The sequence below is a fragment of the Melopsittacus undulatus genome, chromosome 2 (genome assembly GCF_012275295.1).
Source record: "Melopsittacus undulatus isolate bMelUnd1 chromosome 2, bMelUnd1.mat.Z, whole genome shotgun sequence".
Lineage (NCBI taxonomy): Eukaryota > Metazoa > Chordata > Aves > Psittaciformes > Psittaculidae > Melopsittacus > Melopsittacus undulatus.
In genome coordinates, this window is record NC_047528.1 from 17,676,765 (window position 1) to 17,689,241 (window position 12,477).

A 12,477-nucleotide genomic window follows, 5' to 3' on the forward strand; every position below is an offset into this window, starting at 1 on the left:
CTTGAGCTCAACTGCCAAAGAGCTGCTTGCCGTCCCCAACTCGGTCAGCAGGTGGTGAGCAATTATATTGTGCAGCACTTGTGGTTCTTGGGCTTTATTCCTCTCTCCTTCCTTTTCATTACAATTATTATTATGCTTTATTTTAGCTATTAAATTGTTCTTAAACTGTTCTTAATCCAGGGGTTTTATCTTTTACTGATTCTCCCGATCCCACCAGGGACAAGGGAAGTAAACACATGGCTGTGTGGTACCCAGTTACTGTCTGGGGTTAAACACTGACAGTATGTATGTATTATCTCAGCTGTAACACACTAATGTAGTAAAGCCATATGATACCCTGGGTCCTCCATTAAACTTCCACCAGTGTTTGGCGCTGCAAATTTTGGTATTCAGAGCAAGCCACTTAAACATGCAGCCTTCTACCTCTATCGTCTCCTTCAAGAAATTTTGCTAGTTCATTATTGCTGCAAGTTTATGTTCAGATGAGCATTTCTCACTTGACACTTGAGAAGAAAAAGCCAAACCTTCCAGATTCATGTGTAGCAAATGTTTTTGTAAGTTTTAAAGGTAGCAAATGCAAAATTCCTTGTACAAAGTTTAAAGAAACAATCTGCAACTTTTATAAAACATGCAAGATTGGACCATTACTTCTATCTCATCAGTTCTCAAAGTGTTCTTGGTTCTAAAAGATTAATATCCAAGATAAATTTATTATTTCCAAAGAAAAAAACCCAACTTATTTTAATCCTAACAGTACTCGATACCTTATTACCCCCATCATAAACGTATTACTGGACTACTACCTTCAGTTTGTATCAAAAGGGTTCACATCTGTTTATTATCAGCATCAGCTGAATAGCAGAAAAGTTACACTCAGGGAAGTAGTACTTGGAATTTTACACCTGGAAAAAATGACACCACCACCCAAAGAGGAGATAGCAGTCTTCTATAGAGGAACAAGGGGAAAACCACCTATGTTGTTTGCTGTTGGTCTTGAGTTTAGGATGGACTTTATTCCACACACAGGAAACATTTTGCCTTTTGGGAACAGGTACATCACTGCATGAAGCACTCAATCTTTAGCAATTTCAGCATCACAAACTGGACTTGAAAGTGGCAGACTAAAGGATACAGGTTTTCAGTGTGTTAATACAGATGTATGAGCCAACACTAATTTTCTCATAAGTACTTGATGTTTGTTTAAATGGTACTTTAGAACCAATAAAAACTTGTGCCTTTATTAAAAAAGATAAAATAAATGCATAACACAGTATTTATAAACCATCAAGAGTCCCACAGAAAAAGCAGTACTCTTCCAGTTCCATTTTCTAGCAACACACAACTGCAATAAAGTTTTTCTCAGGGGTACTTTACCATTTTGTTACTGCCTTATACAGAATGCTGCAAACATTATCAGAAAATGTAAGAACTCTTAATTCCTTTTTGGACTGGCTTTTCTTTGTATGCTGATAGACAAGCATTGGAAAATAATCATGTTTTTTCAACAAAAAAACAAGTCTGCTTCTTTAAGCTCCATTCTTGATACGGTTAAATCAATCAAGTTAAAATGAGGAAAGGTGTCAAACCTATAGCAAGAAAGCAACACCCAAGTAGAAGGCTTTTACATTGCTGGCATTGCCTTGCTCCAAAGCATAGCGAGCAGAAGGAATCCTCAGTCCCGAAAGACTTGCAGAGCTATAATCATGGGGTAGACTGGTTAACAGAAGAGGGGAGAAGAAAGACTTCATCCAGTCCCTTCACCATCCTCTGGTGTTTGAACTACAAATCATCCCACTTCAGACTCACCGTCCATGCTCTACGTTGATTTTTTTCCCTTTCTTTTCCCTTTTTTTTTCAGTTTTTTTTTCTTTCTTTTTTTCTTGTTTTTGTTGTCCCCTGGATACCTGCTATGGACGTGACTTCTGCAGTGCCTAAGGTAAGAAGTTTACCCATGGGGGGGGTAGGAGTCTCTGCAATCAACCCCCACCACTGCAACGTAACAGAAATGCATAGTTCCCACTCTGGATCTTGTGCATCCAAGCAGTGCACTTCAGGATTTGGCCCTTTGGTAGCAGTATATAATTCAGTGTTGCATAAATGCACATTAAGAATCTTAAGGCATCTGTCTTAATTTCCCTGCTCTGCAATAGTGCTTACAAGAATCCATTGTACTGTGCAGAAACTTCAGTTTCTTGTCTCTTCCCAAAATGTTTGTGTTCCGTATTTTACTGATCAATTTCTTCCAAACAAAATTAAGTAATATTCAAGCACAAGATGCGTTGCAGAAACCTAGTGAAACAAAAAAGGTAATTAATTAAATTGTACCATTAGTTTTGAAAAACAGATCAGTGTGTTACAAAAATGCAGGTAAGTAACTTGATTTACAGGCTGCGCATGCAGGACAACAGTGAAGGCAATGTCAGCTTGAAATTGCTTTCTGGGACGTATGGATTTTTTTGCTTTGTTTTAGTCTTGTTTTAAACCACTTATATTTTAGAAGATTATCTGCACTGGGAACCTCAATCCATCACCACTGACCTGTGGCTGCAATCTCTTGGCTCTCTGATTGACAAGAATTGTTCATTCATTTTGAATCAAACTGACAGATACGGGGATATAAATGCTATTTGCCTCAGTGAGGCTAGGGGACTGGCCTTCCTTTGCCAATCACATTCTTTTTTCTAGAATAATCTGGGAATTTTATTCTTCAGCCATGACTCTGACTGCTTCTGCTGTGTGTTAAAAATTGAAAAATACAACTACTGTTCTGTTCTGCAGTATACAAAAGTGCATGGAACAGATGTTGGATCTCACTGCTATTGCACAGTTGATTACAATTGCAAGGGGACAGGAATTAATCATTTTGGCCTTCAGAAACTGTGACCAAATCCAACTGAATTCAAAACAGCTGGATCACTGTGCTACTGAGTTAATTGTTGTGTGAGATAATACCAAAATGCATTTGCTTTGGGTGAAATTATGCACATTTCTTTATACAACTTTTAAAACTATAGCATTTTGTGTGAGAGTGGAACAAAAAGTACTTAATCTTCCTTTATCAAACTTGGTCAGAGTTTAGGAAGAGAAGGAGGATAGGAAGGAAATTAATCCCAAACTATTGCCAGTTAATTGTCTAGCTTAAGCCAGTCACACTCCCTCTCTGTGTCAGTGGAAAGAAAGATTAAGACTTTCCTCTAATTCTCTCCCAAAGGCTGCTGGGGATGAGCAGCTCTCAGAAGATACCTATCCCTTTTTATGGAGAATATAAAGCCTTAGTAACCTGTTTAAGATCAGATCAATTTTTATATAGCTAGAGGCTGAATGGAGTCCCTTGCCTGGGACATGCATTTGCACATTTATATCGTGTTAAGAAAAGTTGTGAAGGGAAAACTCATCATTGGTGGGTTCTCACGGTTGAGTAGGTTTTTCAGAAGTACCACCCACTAATCTAATTTTGGCTTTGTATGAGTTTACACTGAGCAGGCAAGCGTCACACCATCCCCCACGAAGACCTTTTAGACAGATTTTTTTTCTTGAAAACAAACCAGAACTGTTCCCAAAACAGTGCTTCTAAGTCAGAGGGCTTATTAAAAAAAAAGTGTGATCATAAAATTACTGAGTTCACAATGATCAAATACTGTGTTTTCTGTCCAAAGACAACGACAGTTCTTTACAAGTTCTGTCTCTCATCTGGAAAGGAGGGAAGGCAGGGGTGTGTGTGAACCACTCAGCCCTCAGCATCGACAGTTGCTAGTTATCCAAGTAAGATGTTTCTCCTCCAGAAAGGAAAATTTAAAGGGAGCTTATAAGCTCACCACAGTATGAACTCAATATTTAGTCACTGGAAATACACCATGGAAGTTTTCATACATGCAGCAGCACTCAAATGCCAAGTGCCCACAGAACTCTTACATAAAAGATCACTGTCAATTCCAAGTATGACAAAGCAGTCCCTACGCAGACACGTATTTATTTACCTATTGACCCACCTACCCTGTGCACACACAGCTTTTTAAAAGTGTAAGAGCAGAGCATACCTACCGATACACGATTAAAACCAGACAGTTCAGGAGCTGTTCCTTTAGAACAGTGCTTCCCCAAGACACAGCTTCATCTTGAAATTGGCTATTTGTCAGATTAGATTCTTCTCCCTGGTCAGGTAACAAATCCAGCACTATCCACTTCAAACTAAATATGTATGACTCAGATGTATCCAGGCCATGTTTCCTGCACTACAGCATTACTCCCATTCTTGTCTTCTGAACAGCCATTCTGAGTTTTATTTAGACCTTCCTATTACTCATCCAACTCAGAGGACTCCTCTGCACTCAATGACTAGTAACTTTTGACTTCAAGACATCTATTTTAGTTTACTCATACACATACAGGAATGGCAAGCAATTATGTTGGTCTTACCTGTTTCTCACTGAGATGGTTGGTTAGTAATAAACTGAGATCAGCTTTCCAATGAAACTATAATATGCTTTTTTGCACCTAAAATGTGAGAGAATCTCAATTATGTGTTTCTGCAGATTTGCACAACAAATAGCAAAGACTTCAAACCAGAAAGCACATTTATCACGTTGTGCCTCTTTTAGAAAAGTATTTTCCTCCCCCTAATCCAACGGAAAAGATCCAGTATTAGAACACAAAGTGCAAAAGCAGGAATTACCTATCCATTACCTTAGTGTAATGACTCATTTTGGAGCAGACCATGGGACACAAGTTACCCTTAACTTCTAAACATGCTGATGTGATTCTACAGAACGTATTTTCTTCTACTTGATTTCAACCAATTCCTAGGAACTTTTAAGGCCTAAAAAAAATTGAAAGACCCACCACAAGCAAAACCATAGAATCATCAGAAGTGTTACAGCACAGGCTACCTGATTTAACATTTTCCTCTTCAGGGCCACTTTCCACCCACTGACTGTCACTGGTTAGCAATCGATTTTGTGATTCACTGAGTGGTCGAGTAGGAAAGGACTGATTTGGTCCAGAGCTGAGAAGTAAGCAAAGTCAACAGGAATTCTATAATGGCAGGAGCTGCTTATTTCAGACATTTCTAGTTATTCAGAGCAAGGCAAACAAAACCCTACACTGACAACTAAAAATGGTCCCCTGCTTCCAATCCTAATTCTCCTATACACTTGGTCTGGTCATCAGTCTAAACCCTTACCTGACACAGGCCACTCACAATTCTAATGAAGAAAACCACAGATTGATAGACAAGAAACGGCATGCGAACAACAATGCTACTGCCACACAGTTGAAAAGAAAACCTAACCAAGTACTATCTCAAAGAACAACCTAATGCCATTTTATCCTACCAGCAAATGCTAGTGCCTTATGCTGAATGTCTTCCTAATGCAAAAGGACACTGCTGTTTGCACAAAGGTCCTGCTCTTGTGTAAATTCCACAGGTTATGTTGCAATGGAAGCAAATTTTTCACAGTATTGCCTTTGAACCGTTTAATGCTTGATAAATCAGGTGACTGCTGCTCACAACATCAGCTACTAACTCACAAAACTTACACAGAAGGCTTCTAAAATGGCAAATGTAAACACCCCCAAGTAATGAGCTAAAAACCATCCAGTGTTAAAAGCCAGCAAATAGCCACAATGATCAACCCCGCTTGGAAATCATGTCTCAACATCCCTTGTTTAAGCATGCTAGGGGAGATGAAATACAAATACCACCTAGCCTCTCATTCAAAAAATATCTTTGGTATTTATTTTTTTTTCCCATGAATGATTTTTCAGCCTCCCCTAGGACTTTTCTGACTGTTGGTAAGAACCAGTAAGCTCTCTTACTTTCTGTATTACTGTTCCCTCTGTTACAGGTCAAAATCAAGAAAACACTTTCTGCATCAAGCAATACCACTTTTTAGTCTTGATCCAGTCTGTCCTTCTCTGAAGACTTACAAACTCACTCTGAAGATGACAAGGAGTATGAAACATTAAAAAATAAGTTTGAAACAAATTGTTCTCTAAGTATGGAGCAGTACAAAATCAGTATCTTAAATACTATAGTTACCTTTTGGCAGGTTCATTTTGGCTTGAGACAGCAAGTTGCTCTGGATCCATAATCACCAAACGAGTTGGAAAATTACACCCATCGCCCAAACTAAACCAGAAACAAAGATTCAAATTACTGTTTGTAGCTGACTTTAATGAAGTGAACAAGTACCCATGCAATAAGCAAATGCTACAGGCTTGAATCAATCACTTGAGTGCAGCACTGAACTCTGGACTTGAGCAAGGCAGTTCTAACCACTAAGCTGGATGATCAGTTAATTAAATCTTGGAGCTCAAACGATTCCCACTGTACCATGCAGTATGGACTGCCGAGCACAGCACTAGCCTACCTATCTCAAAAACACTGTTTCTGTAGACTGTAGTCCTTGTCTTCCCATAAACCACCATGCATATGTAGTCAGACTTACATAGTTGTGTAGTATTTACAACCCCAGATGCTGTAGCATAAATAATATTTTGGTGGCCGTGCTTTTCCCTCCGCCCATCATTCTGAGGTTAGCTAAGCCTTCTTTTAAAGCAAGTTTAATCAGGATAAACATGGTGGCAAACCTGCCTGATCCGTCTACAATATAGCTGAGTCAACTTAAGATCTTCTTATTACCTTTGCTGCTTGCAACCAGACCTCAGCTTCACAAACCTTTTAAACTGATATACAGTTCCCACAAGCAATGCTGAAACACTGCTCCTACTTAGTTCTGCTGACTTTCAAGAGTGGTAGGAGTGGGCAGCAGGTCAGCCTTGTTTCAAGTTTCTGAGGCTTGTCTGCAACTCCCTAACACCGGCTCAGCTGAAGTTTTAAACCAGTTTGACATCATTTTTTTCTTCCCTTTTTTTGCACTGCTGCTTATTTACGTGCACTTTTTCAGGCAGCTCTGATACTGAAACTGTCAGCTACAGCAAAAGGAAAGCTGTCAAATGTTCTTAGGGGTAAGAGAGGTGTTTTTAAACTGATATTGTTCCAGCTGAACAACATCAAGCAGTTAAAGTTGAAGCATTTGGATCTCTACTGAGTTGCTGATTTCTGCTCTACAATTAGACACTAATACTATAGCCAAAAGTTGTATAAATTTTGAAATACACTTCTCAAACCTTTCCAAATTTCTGTATCTAGGAGATCCGTGTCATTGAATGAAAACCCCACAAAATTTGCTCAGTTTACTCCTGCACATTTTCCCTACACCAATATTAACTGTGCAAGATTTACAAATTGGCATTTCAGCTGTCCCTTATTTTTTTAGGAGAAGGAGAAGCAAGGTGAAAGTCATGGAATCAATTAATTCCCAATTCATTCCCATTCAGACTGAATACCTGGTAAAGATAGGTATTAGCCAATACTTCTTTTCATCTCCGAAAACTTCCCTCAGATTTTTGCTGCATCCAAGAGAAAAGCCATTTTTATCAGGACCATTTCGAAATGTAGGTGCACGGAATGTTTCTGTAAAAGAAAAACATACAGTATCTCTAAAGTGATAAGGAGTCAGGGAAGATAAACAAACTCAAACTTTTCTGTTGTGAAAACAGTGTTGGGCAGGCTGAGACAATCTTGATGTTATATAATAAAGATATAATAAAGAAAGTAATCTGAAATTAACTGACCTATGGTTGATCTGTTTTTGCCAACTAGCCAGCAGTGGTAGCTGAAGAGTGACAGTATGCTGATGAAGAACATGGCTGCCACAAAGAAAAGGAAAAGGACGTGGAATTTTGCATGAGTATCTGGCAATTCATTCTGGGAAGAAAGAGAGAAAGAGATTAATACATTAACACTTCTTAGCAACTAATGCAGCATTGTCATTAAACGTTTTTCTGCCACATCCATTCTGGTATAGGTATTTCATCTCACTTTTCACAAAGTTAAGGCATAAGCCCAGCTTTCATTTCATGTCATGCTAGGCTGGTATACAACAGCCTTGAAAACTGATGGGTAGCCCTCAGCCTGAGTTTAGTAGCATGAGTGCCTATGTTCACGTCTTAGTTTTTAAATGCATAGTAAGAAGCAAGGGGAAAAAAAAAAAGATTCCTACACTAAAAAAAAGTTAACTGTCCACCCACAGCCAAAGAGACACAGAGAAAACATGTCCAAAATCACTTTATTTGAAGGGAAGAAAATACAACAAAAATGTCCAAACCCTTTCCCAGCAAAGGACCTGCTTCTGAACTGCTGCAAAGAACATAAAATGGGAAGGGCTGTCATACTGTCTTTCCAAGACTGAATAACTAGAGACAAGACATGGGACAGATCTTCAATTTTTTATGATCTCTGAGATTTCAGCAATAACCAGCATGTGCCTACCAAAACCAATCTGCCATGTCTGACTAGGCAGAAGTGAATCACCAGAAGATATATGTGAAAACAATTTCAGTACAACCACCAGATAAAAAAATAAAACCTCCCACCCATATCAGATAGTCAATTCCACCCCCTAGCCTAGATATTTTTAGGCTTGCACTTTCAAGAGGCCAGTGGGATTTGTAACAATACTATTCTGCTTCTATATCCTCAAAATCACAGAACTTTTAAGTAGCTGACCTTTAACAGCACTATGAAAGCCGAGGCTATTTTTATTCAGCTGTTTAGTTAGCATTATTGCCATTACTTTTTCCATTAGCTCATTCAGTATGCCCACTTATCTAAGGCTAATATTTTTCTTTCAGAGTAAAATACGTTTCAATTAAGATCAAGTGCACATGGGCATTATCTTTATCCCTGTACACTGCCTAAATTCACAGGAAACACATTACAAGTCTACTTCCTTCTGTGATGGTGTAAATAACTACCATGGATGACTGCATTAGAAAAATTACAGCAGGAAAGAACAGTATTTAAATAATTACAGCAATATTGAATTTTACCTTTGGACAATTCTCTGCAGCTTTCCTGTGGCAAAGCTTTGCGCAAACAAAGACAATAATTAAACACTAGTATTATGTTAAGACGAAGTGTTTGAAAACAGCACAGGCTTTGTTAAGAACAAAATGGTTGGTGCTCTCGGATGTGCCAATTTATAACACCCAACAGCAGTCTGAGCCCCTGTTCTCCTAGAGAATGGAGAAGAGAGTACATAAGAGCACACTACTAACTTCCAAAGCATAAAATCTGCTACTGAAATATAGAAGTACTGCTATTCTGGATCACTTCCAAGTGGTTCCTCATCTTGAACAGCCTGACTACACCAGGTGCACTCTGAATCACAAGTAATGCTTACGTGAATATTCTGTATGACAAAACCATTCAGAAAGGTCTGAAAAGCTTAGAATACTCCAGAGGTATAAAGAATTGTTTATAAATTACAAAATCTTTCTAACTTCAGAACACATCTATTACCATTAGATGTAGTTTCAGTCAAAGCCATAAAAAAAAAATTACATTCTTTGCACAAACAAAGAACCTATCAGTACATCAGTACAGTTTTTCTTCTTTCCAATATCCTTCAGTACTGAAACATGTTTGTGGGATGTATCTTCAGTGTAACATCTGAAATTGAACCAGTACGTAAGAAAATAAAGAAACAGGAAAGCTTAGTTTAAATTAGCTTTTAAATTCCAAGCTTTATAACTAAAGAGTGGTATTAGTCATCTTAGCTAAGATGCTAGAGCTTAATGACTCTGTTGTAGGCAAGATGTATGGCTTTTAAGTAACACTAATCTGTGCAGAAAGCCTAGGGAAGAGCCCAGGGATTTAAAGTGGAGTCAGGCAGATACACACAGCATTTATAAAATGCTGGCTACCATCAGATTATGCTACAGTAAGCAAATGATAACACAGTCCAGCTCTTTGAACTGTCGGCTAAATTCAGTTTCCTTATTTACTGCCTTTTTACTGATGCAGTTTTGCTTTGATAGTTTGTGCAACAGTCCCTCTTCCCCCTGCTGTAGGAATGTGTTGTGTTTTGTAATCCACTGAAATCAAAGCTATCAAAACACATACTCAAATTGCCACTTATCCCTAAGCTTCATGTTAAAGCTATGATAACTCCTCCTACCTCAGAGCACACTGCATTATTCCCCAGTTTCCTAATTCATGTTTGTAACTTCTATTTCTGTGACTCTTTTGGAATTGCATATTCAAACAAAATGGTTCTTGCTAAGGAATTCTCAGGCCAATTCTTAATTTTGACACTCTAGTATCAGTACCAGCTTACCCTTTGTGTTTTCTGTAGGCCAGAAAATACAAGTTTATTTCAGTTGCATCTTCCTAAAACAGTGGCTTTATAACCTGAGAGGGATTTTTTCGGATTACCCATTATTAATCTGCATGATCTCCAGGGAGCATTTACGTCTTCTGACTACCCAGTTTCAGCCACTGGTTGTAAATTCTTGAATGACAGCTGCAGAACTGAAGCATCTTTCAAAAAAGTCCATTTCCTTCCTGGAGAGAAGCATGCAGGCTTTGAGTGTATATAACAGGCTTATTCACAGTTGTGTTCTAGCAGCCACAGCATGTTAAAAGAGAGTGAAACTTCGAACATTTGTTACTTAAAAACATTATGCTCAGCAGTACAGAAGCAGAGTCTTGCAGGTGAGAGAGTTGTGGAGCTTAGAAAAGGACGCAATTTGCACAATAAAATATGGCTACTTAACACACATAATAAACTGAAGCCAGTCACTATTCTAAAGAGCCCCCTTACAAATGCCTTCAAAAGCATAGAGTCATTTGAGCATGTATCAGGTCACAAAAAAAACCTCAAATTCCACAACAACAACAACAACAACAAAAAAACAACGTGCTGTCAAAGCATGACTGACTGCTCATTTTTGAGTAGCTAGATCTAACTTGGATCTCAAAAAACATCAAAAGATCTGGTATTTGTCTTTATGGGTACATGCAAGAGGAATGAGTTCTAACTAAGGATATAGAATCTTTTTTTTTTCTTGGTTTTGTTAATACAACTGAAGTTTTGCAGAAGCATGCACCATCTACTCAGAACACATATTACATCCCTGAATTAGCTCTACTCAGGACTGCCAAAGTAATTTGGAGGACAATGAAAGACACTGAAAACAGCTGGAAAACATAGGAGTTTCAAGGGGGAGGAAGTGCAGCAAGAATGAGAGTAGACAGAAATACACACTAGGAAGTACCACCATACACTATGCAAACAAGGTATCAAGGACTCTGCATTCAGCCAGTGCTGGTGTTTGTTTCAAATACATTTGGTTGAACTGCAGTTTTACCTGTTCATCTTTAACAACTTCCTAGGTAGAAATAAAAACGGTATGTGTATAGGAAAAGTAGTTATCAGTGTGAAAAAAGGAGTAATTAATATTCCCTTAATCTATAAAACAGATTTTAACATCCACACCAGTGTATAAGCCTGTGGCAAACATTTACAGCCAGTGTGGCTGTTCTACCACTTTCTTCAGCACTTCTGTATAGAGCATGAATGTAGTTGTCTTGCGTGTGTAAGTGGGAAACAACAAGACTCTCTTCAACAGAAGAGTTAGGTAACTGTGCATATCTCACAAGGTTTGCAAGTATCTGCATATGTGCTGTGTCTCTATGCAAGTATTATCCATAGCGCAAAAGACTGGATTGCTAAAATTTGTGTTGTTAGCATGTACACCTTCACAACCTCACTATTACAAGGTCTGAAGTGCCCAAGGATACACTCCCCCAAAAAACCAGTTCATCTTCCATCCCAACACTGGATATATACAGTAGTATATATGATGATTTGAAAAACATAAGTGAGGAAGCAAAAAAAAAAGGAAGAAACACTGCCGTTTGAAGCCATACTGTAACATTTCTGTCAAGCTTTGAGGGGACAAAACTAACATCTAAGGAGCCTCAACAGGAAATGTCAAAACAGTAATCTGATGCTGTAGCAGACAAAGCTGAGCATGTGCAATATACTGAAGCAGTCTATAGACAGCACATGTCAGCAGTACTCCACTCCAATCTGGATACAGATGTAGAGAGAATCTTACAGAACTCTATTCTGCAGTCAAAAGAAATTGCCCAAAAGCTTACATACTAGAGACATAGTAAATTCTGCAAGCCTACACGATTATGGTGCTGCCACCTCTTTCTAGAAGTCTACTTCAATCAATCAGGCTGTTCTAAAAATCAGAGGAATATTAGATTTGTGGAATGAGTGATTTAATGAGTATAGTGATTCAGAGATCTACGCTAATGGTAAGACCATGGCATCACCAAGTTCTGTCTTGGAAATATCCAAAAGCAAATGCAACAAGTGCAAACACAGGACTACATTGTTTATGGTCACATTTCAGAAGCAGCCCATTCTCACAGGAATGCATTTTTAGCAACTAAATCATTACAAAAGAGTGAGAAAAAAAATCCCTCTTATGTTTACACCCTCTGCTGAAGGGTCTACTTCAGTATTCCATCTGATGGGCTTTGGAAGAGCCTTGCTACAAATGCTGGCATTAAACGTTCATTGTGGTTAGATGTCCTGCAGACTTCTGTTGCACTAA

General features: G+C 38.4%; 1 protein-coding gene across 4 annotated transcripts in view; it reads right to left on the reverse strand.

Moving 5' to 3' along the window:
• Nucleotides 1-804: 804 nt before the first annotated feature.
• The window catches only part of ZDHHC20 (zinc finger DHHC-type palmitoyltransferase 20), a 43,080-nt gene continuing 31,407 nt past the window's right edge, over nt 805-12,477 (reverse strand). Inside the window, exons 8-13 of one of the 4 annotated variants that reach the window (XM_031049511.2) lie at nt 7,636-7,768; nt 7,348-7,474; nt 6,038-6,127; nt 4,887-5,002; nt 4,417-4,494; nt 805-2,289 (exon numbers count right to left, since the gene is read on the reverse strand). In XM_031049511.2, coding sequence (XP_030905371.2) covers nt 4,457-4,494; nt 4,887-5,002; nt 6,038-6,127; nt 7,348-7,474; nt 7,636-7,768 — 504 coding nt within the window. In that variant the 3' untranslated portion in view covers nt 805-2,289; nt 4,417-4,456. The remainder of the gene's footprint in view (nt 2,290-4,416; nt 4,495-4,886; nt 5,003-6,037; nt 6,128-7,347; nt 7,475-7,635; nt 7,769-12,477) is intronic. The other 3 variants (XM_031049512.2, XM_013129213.3, XM_031049513.2) reach the window with 3 other exon arrangements.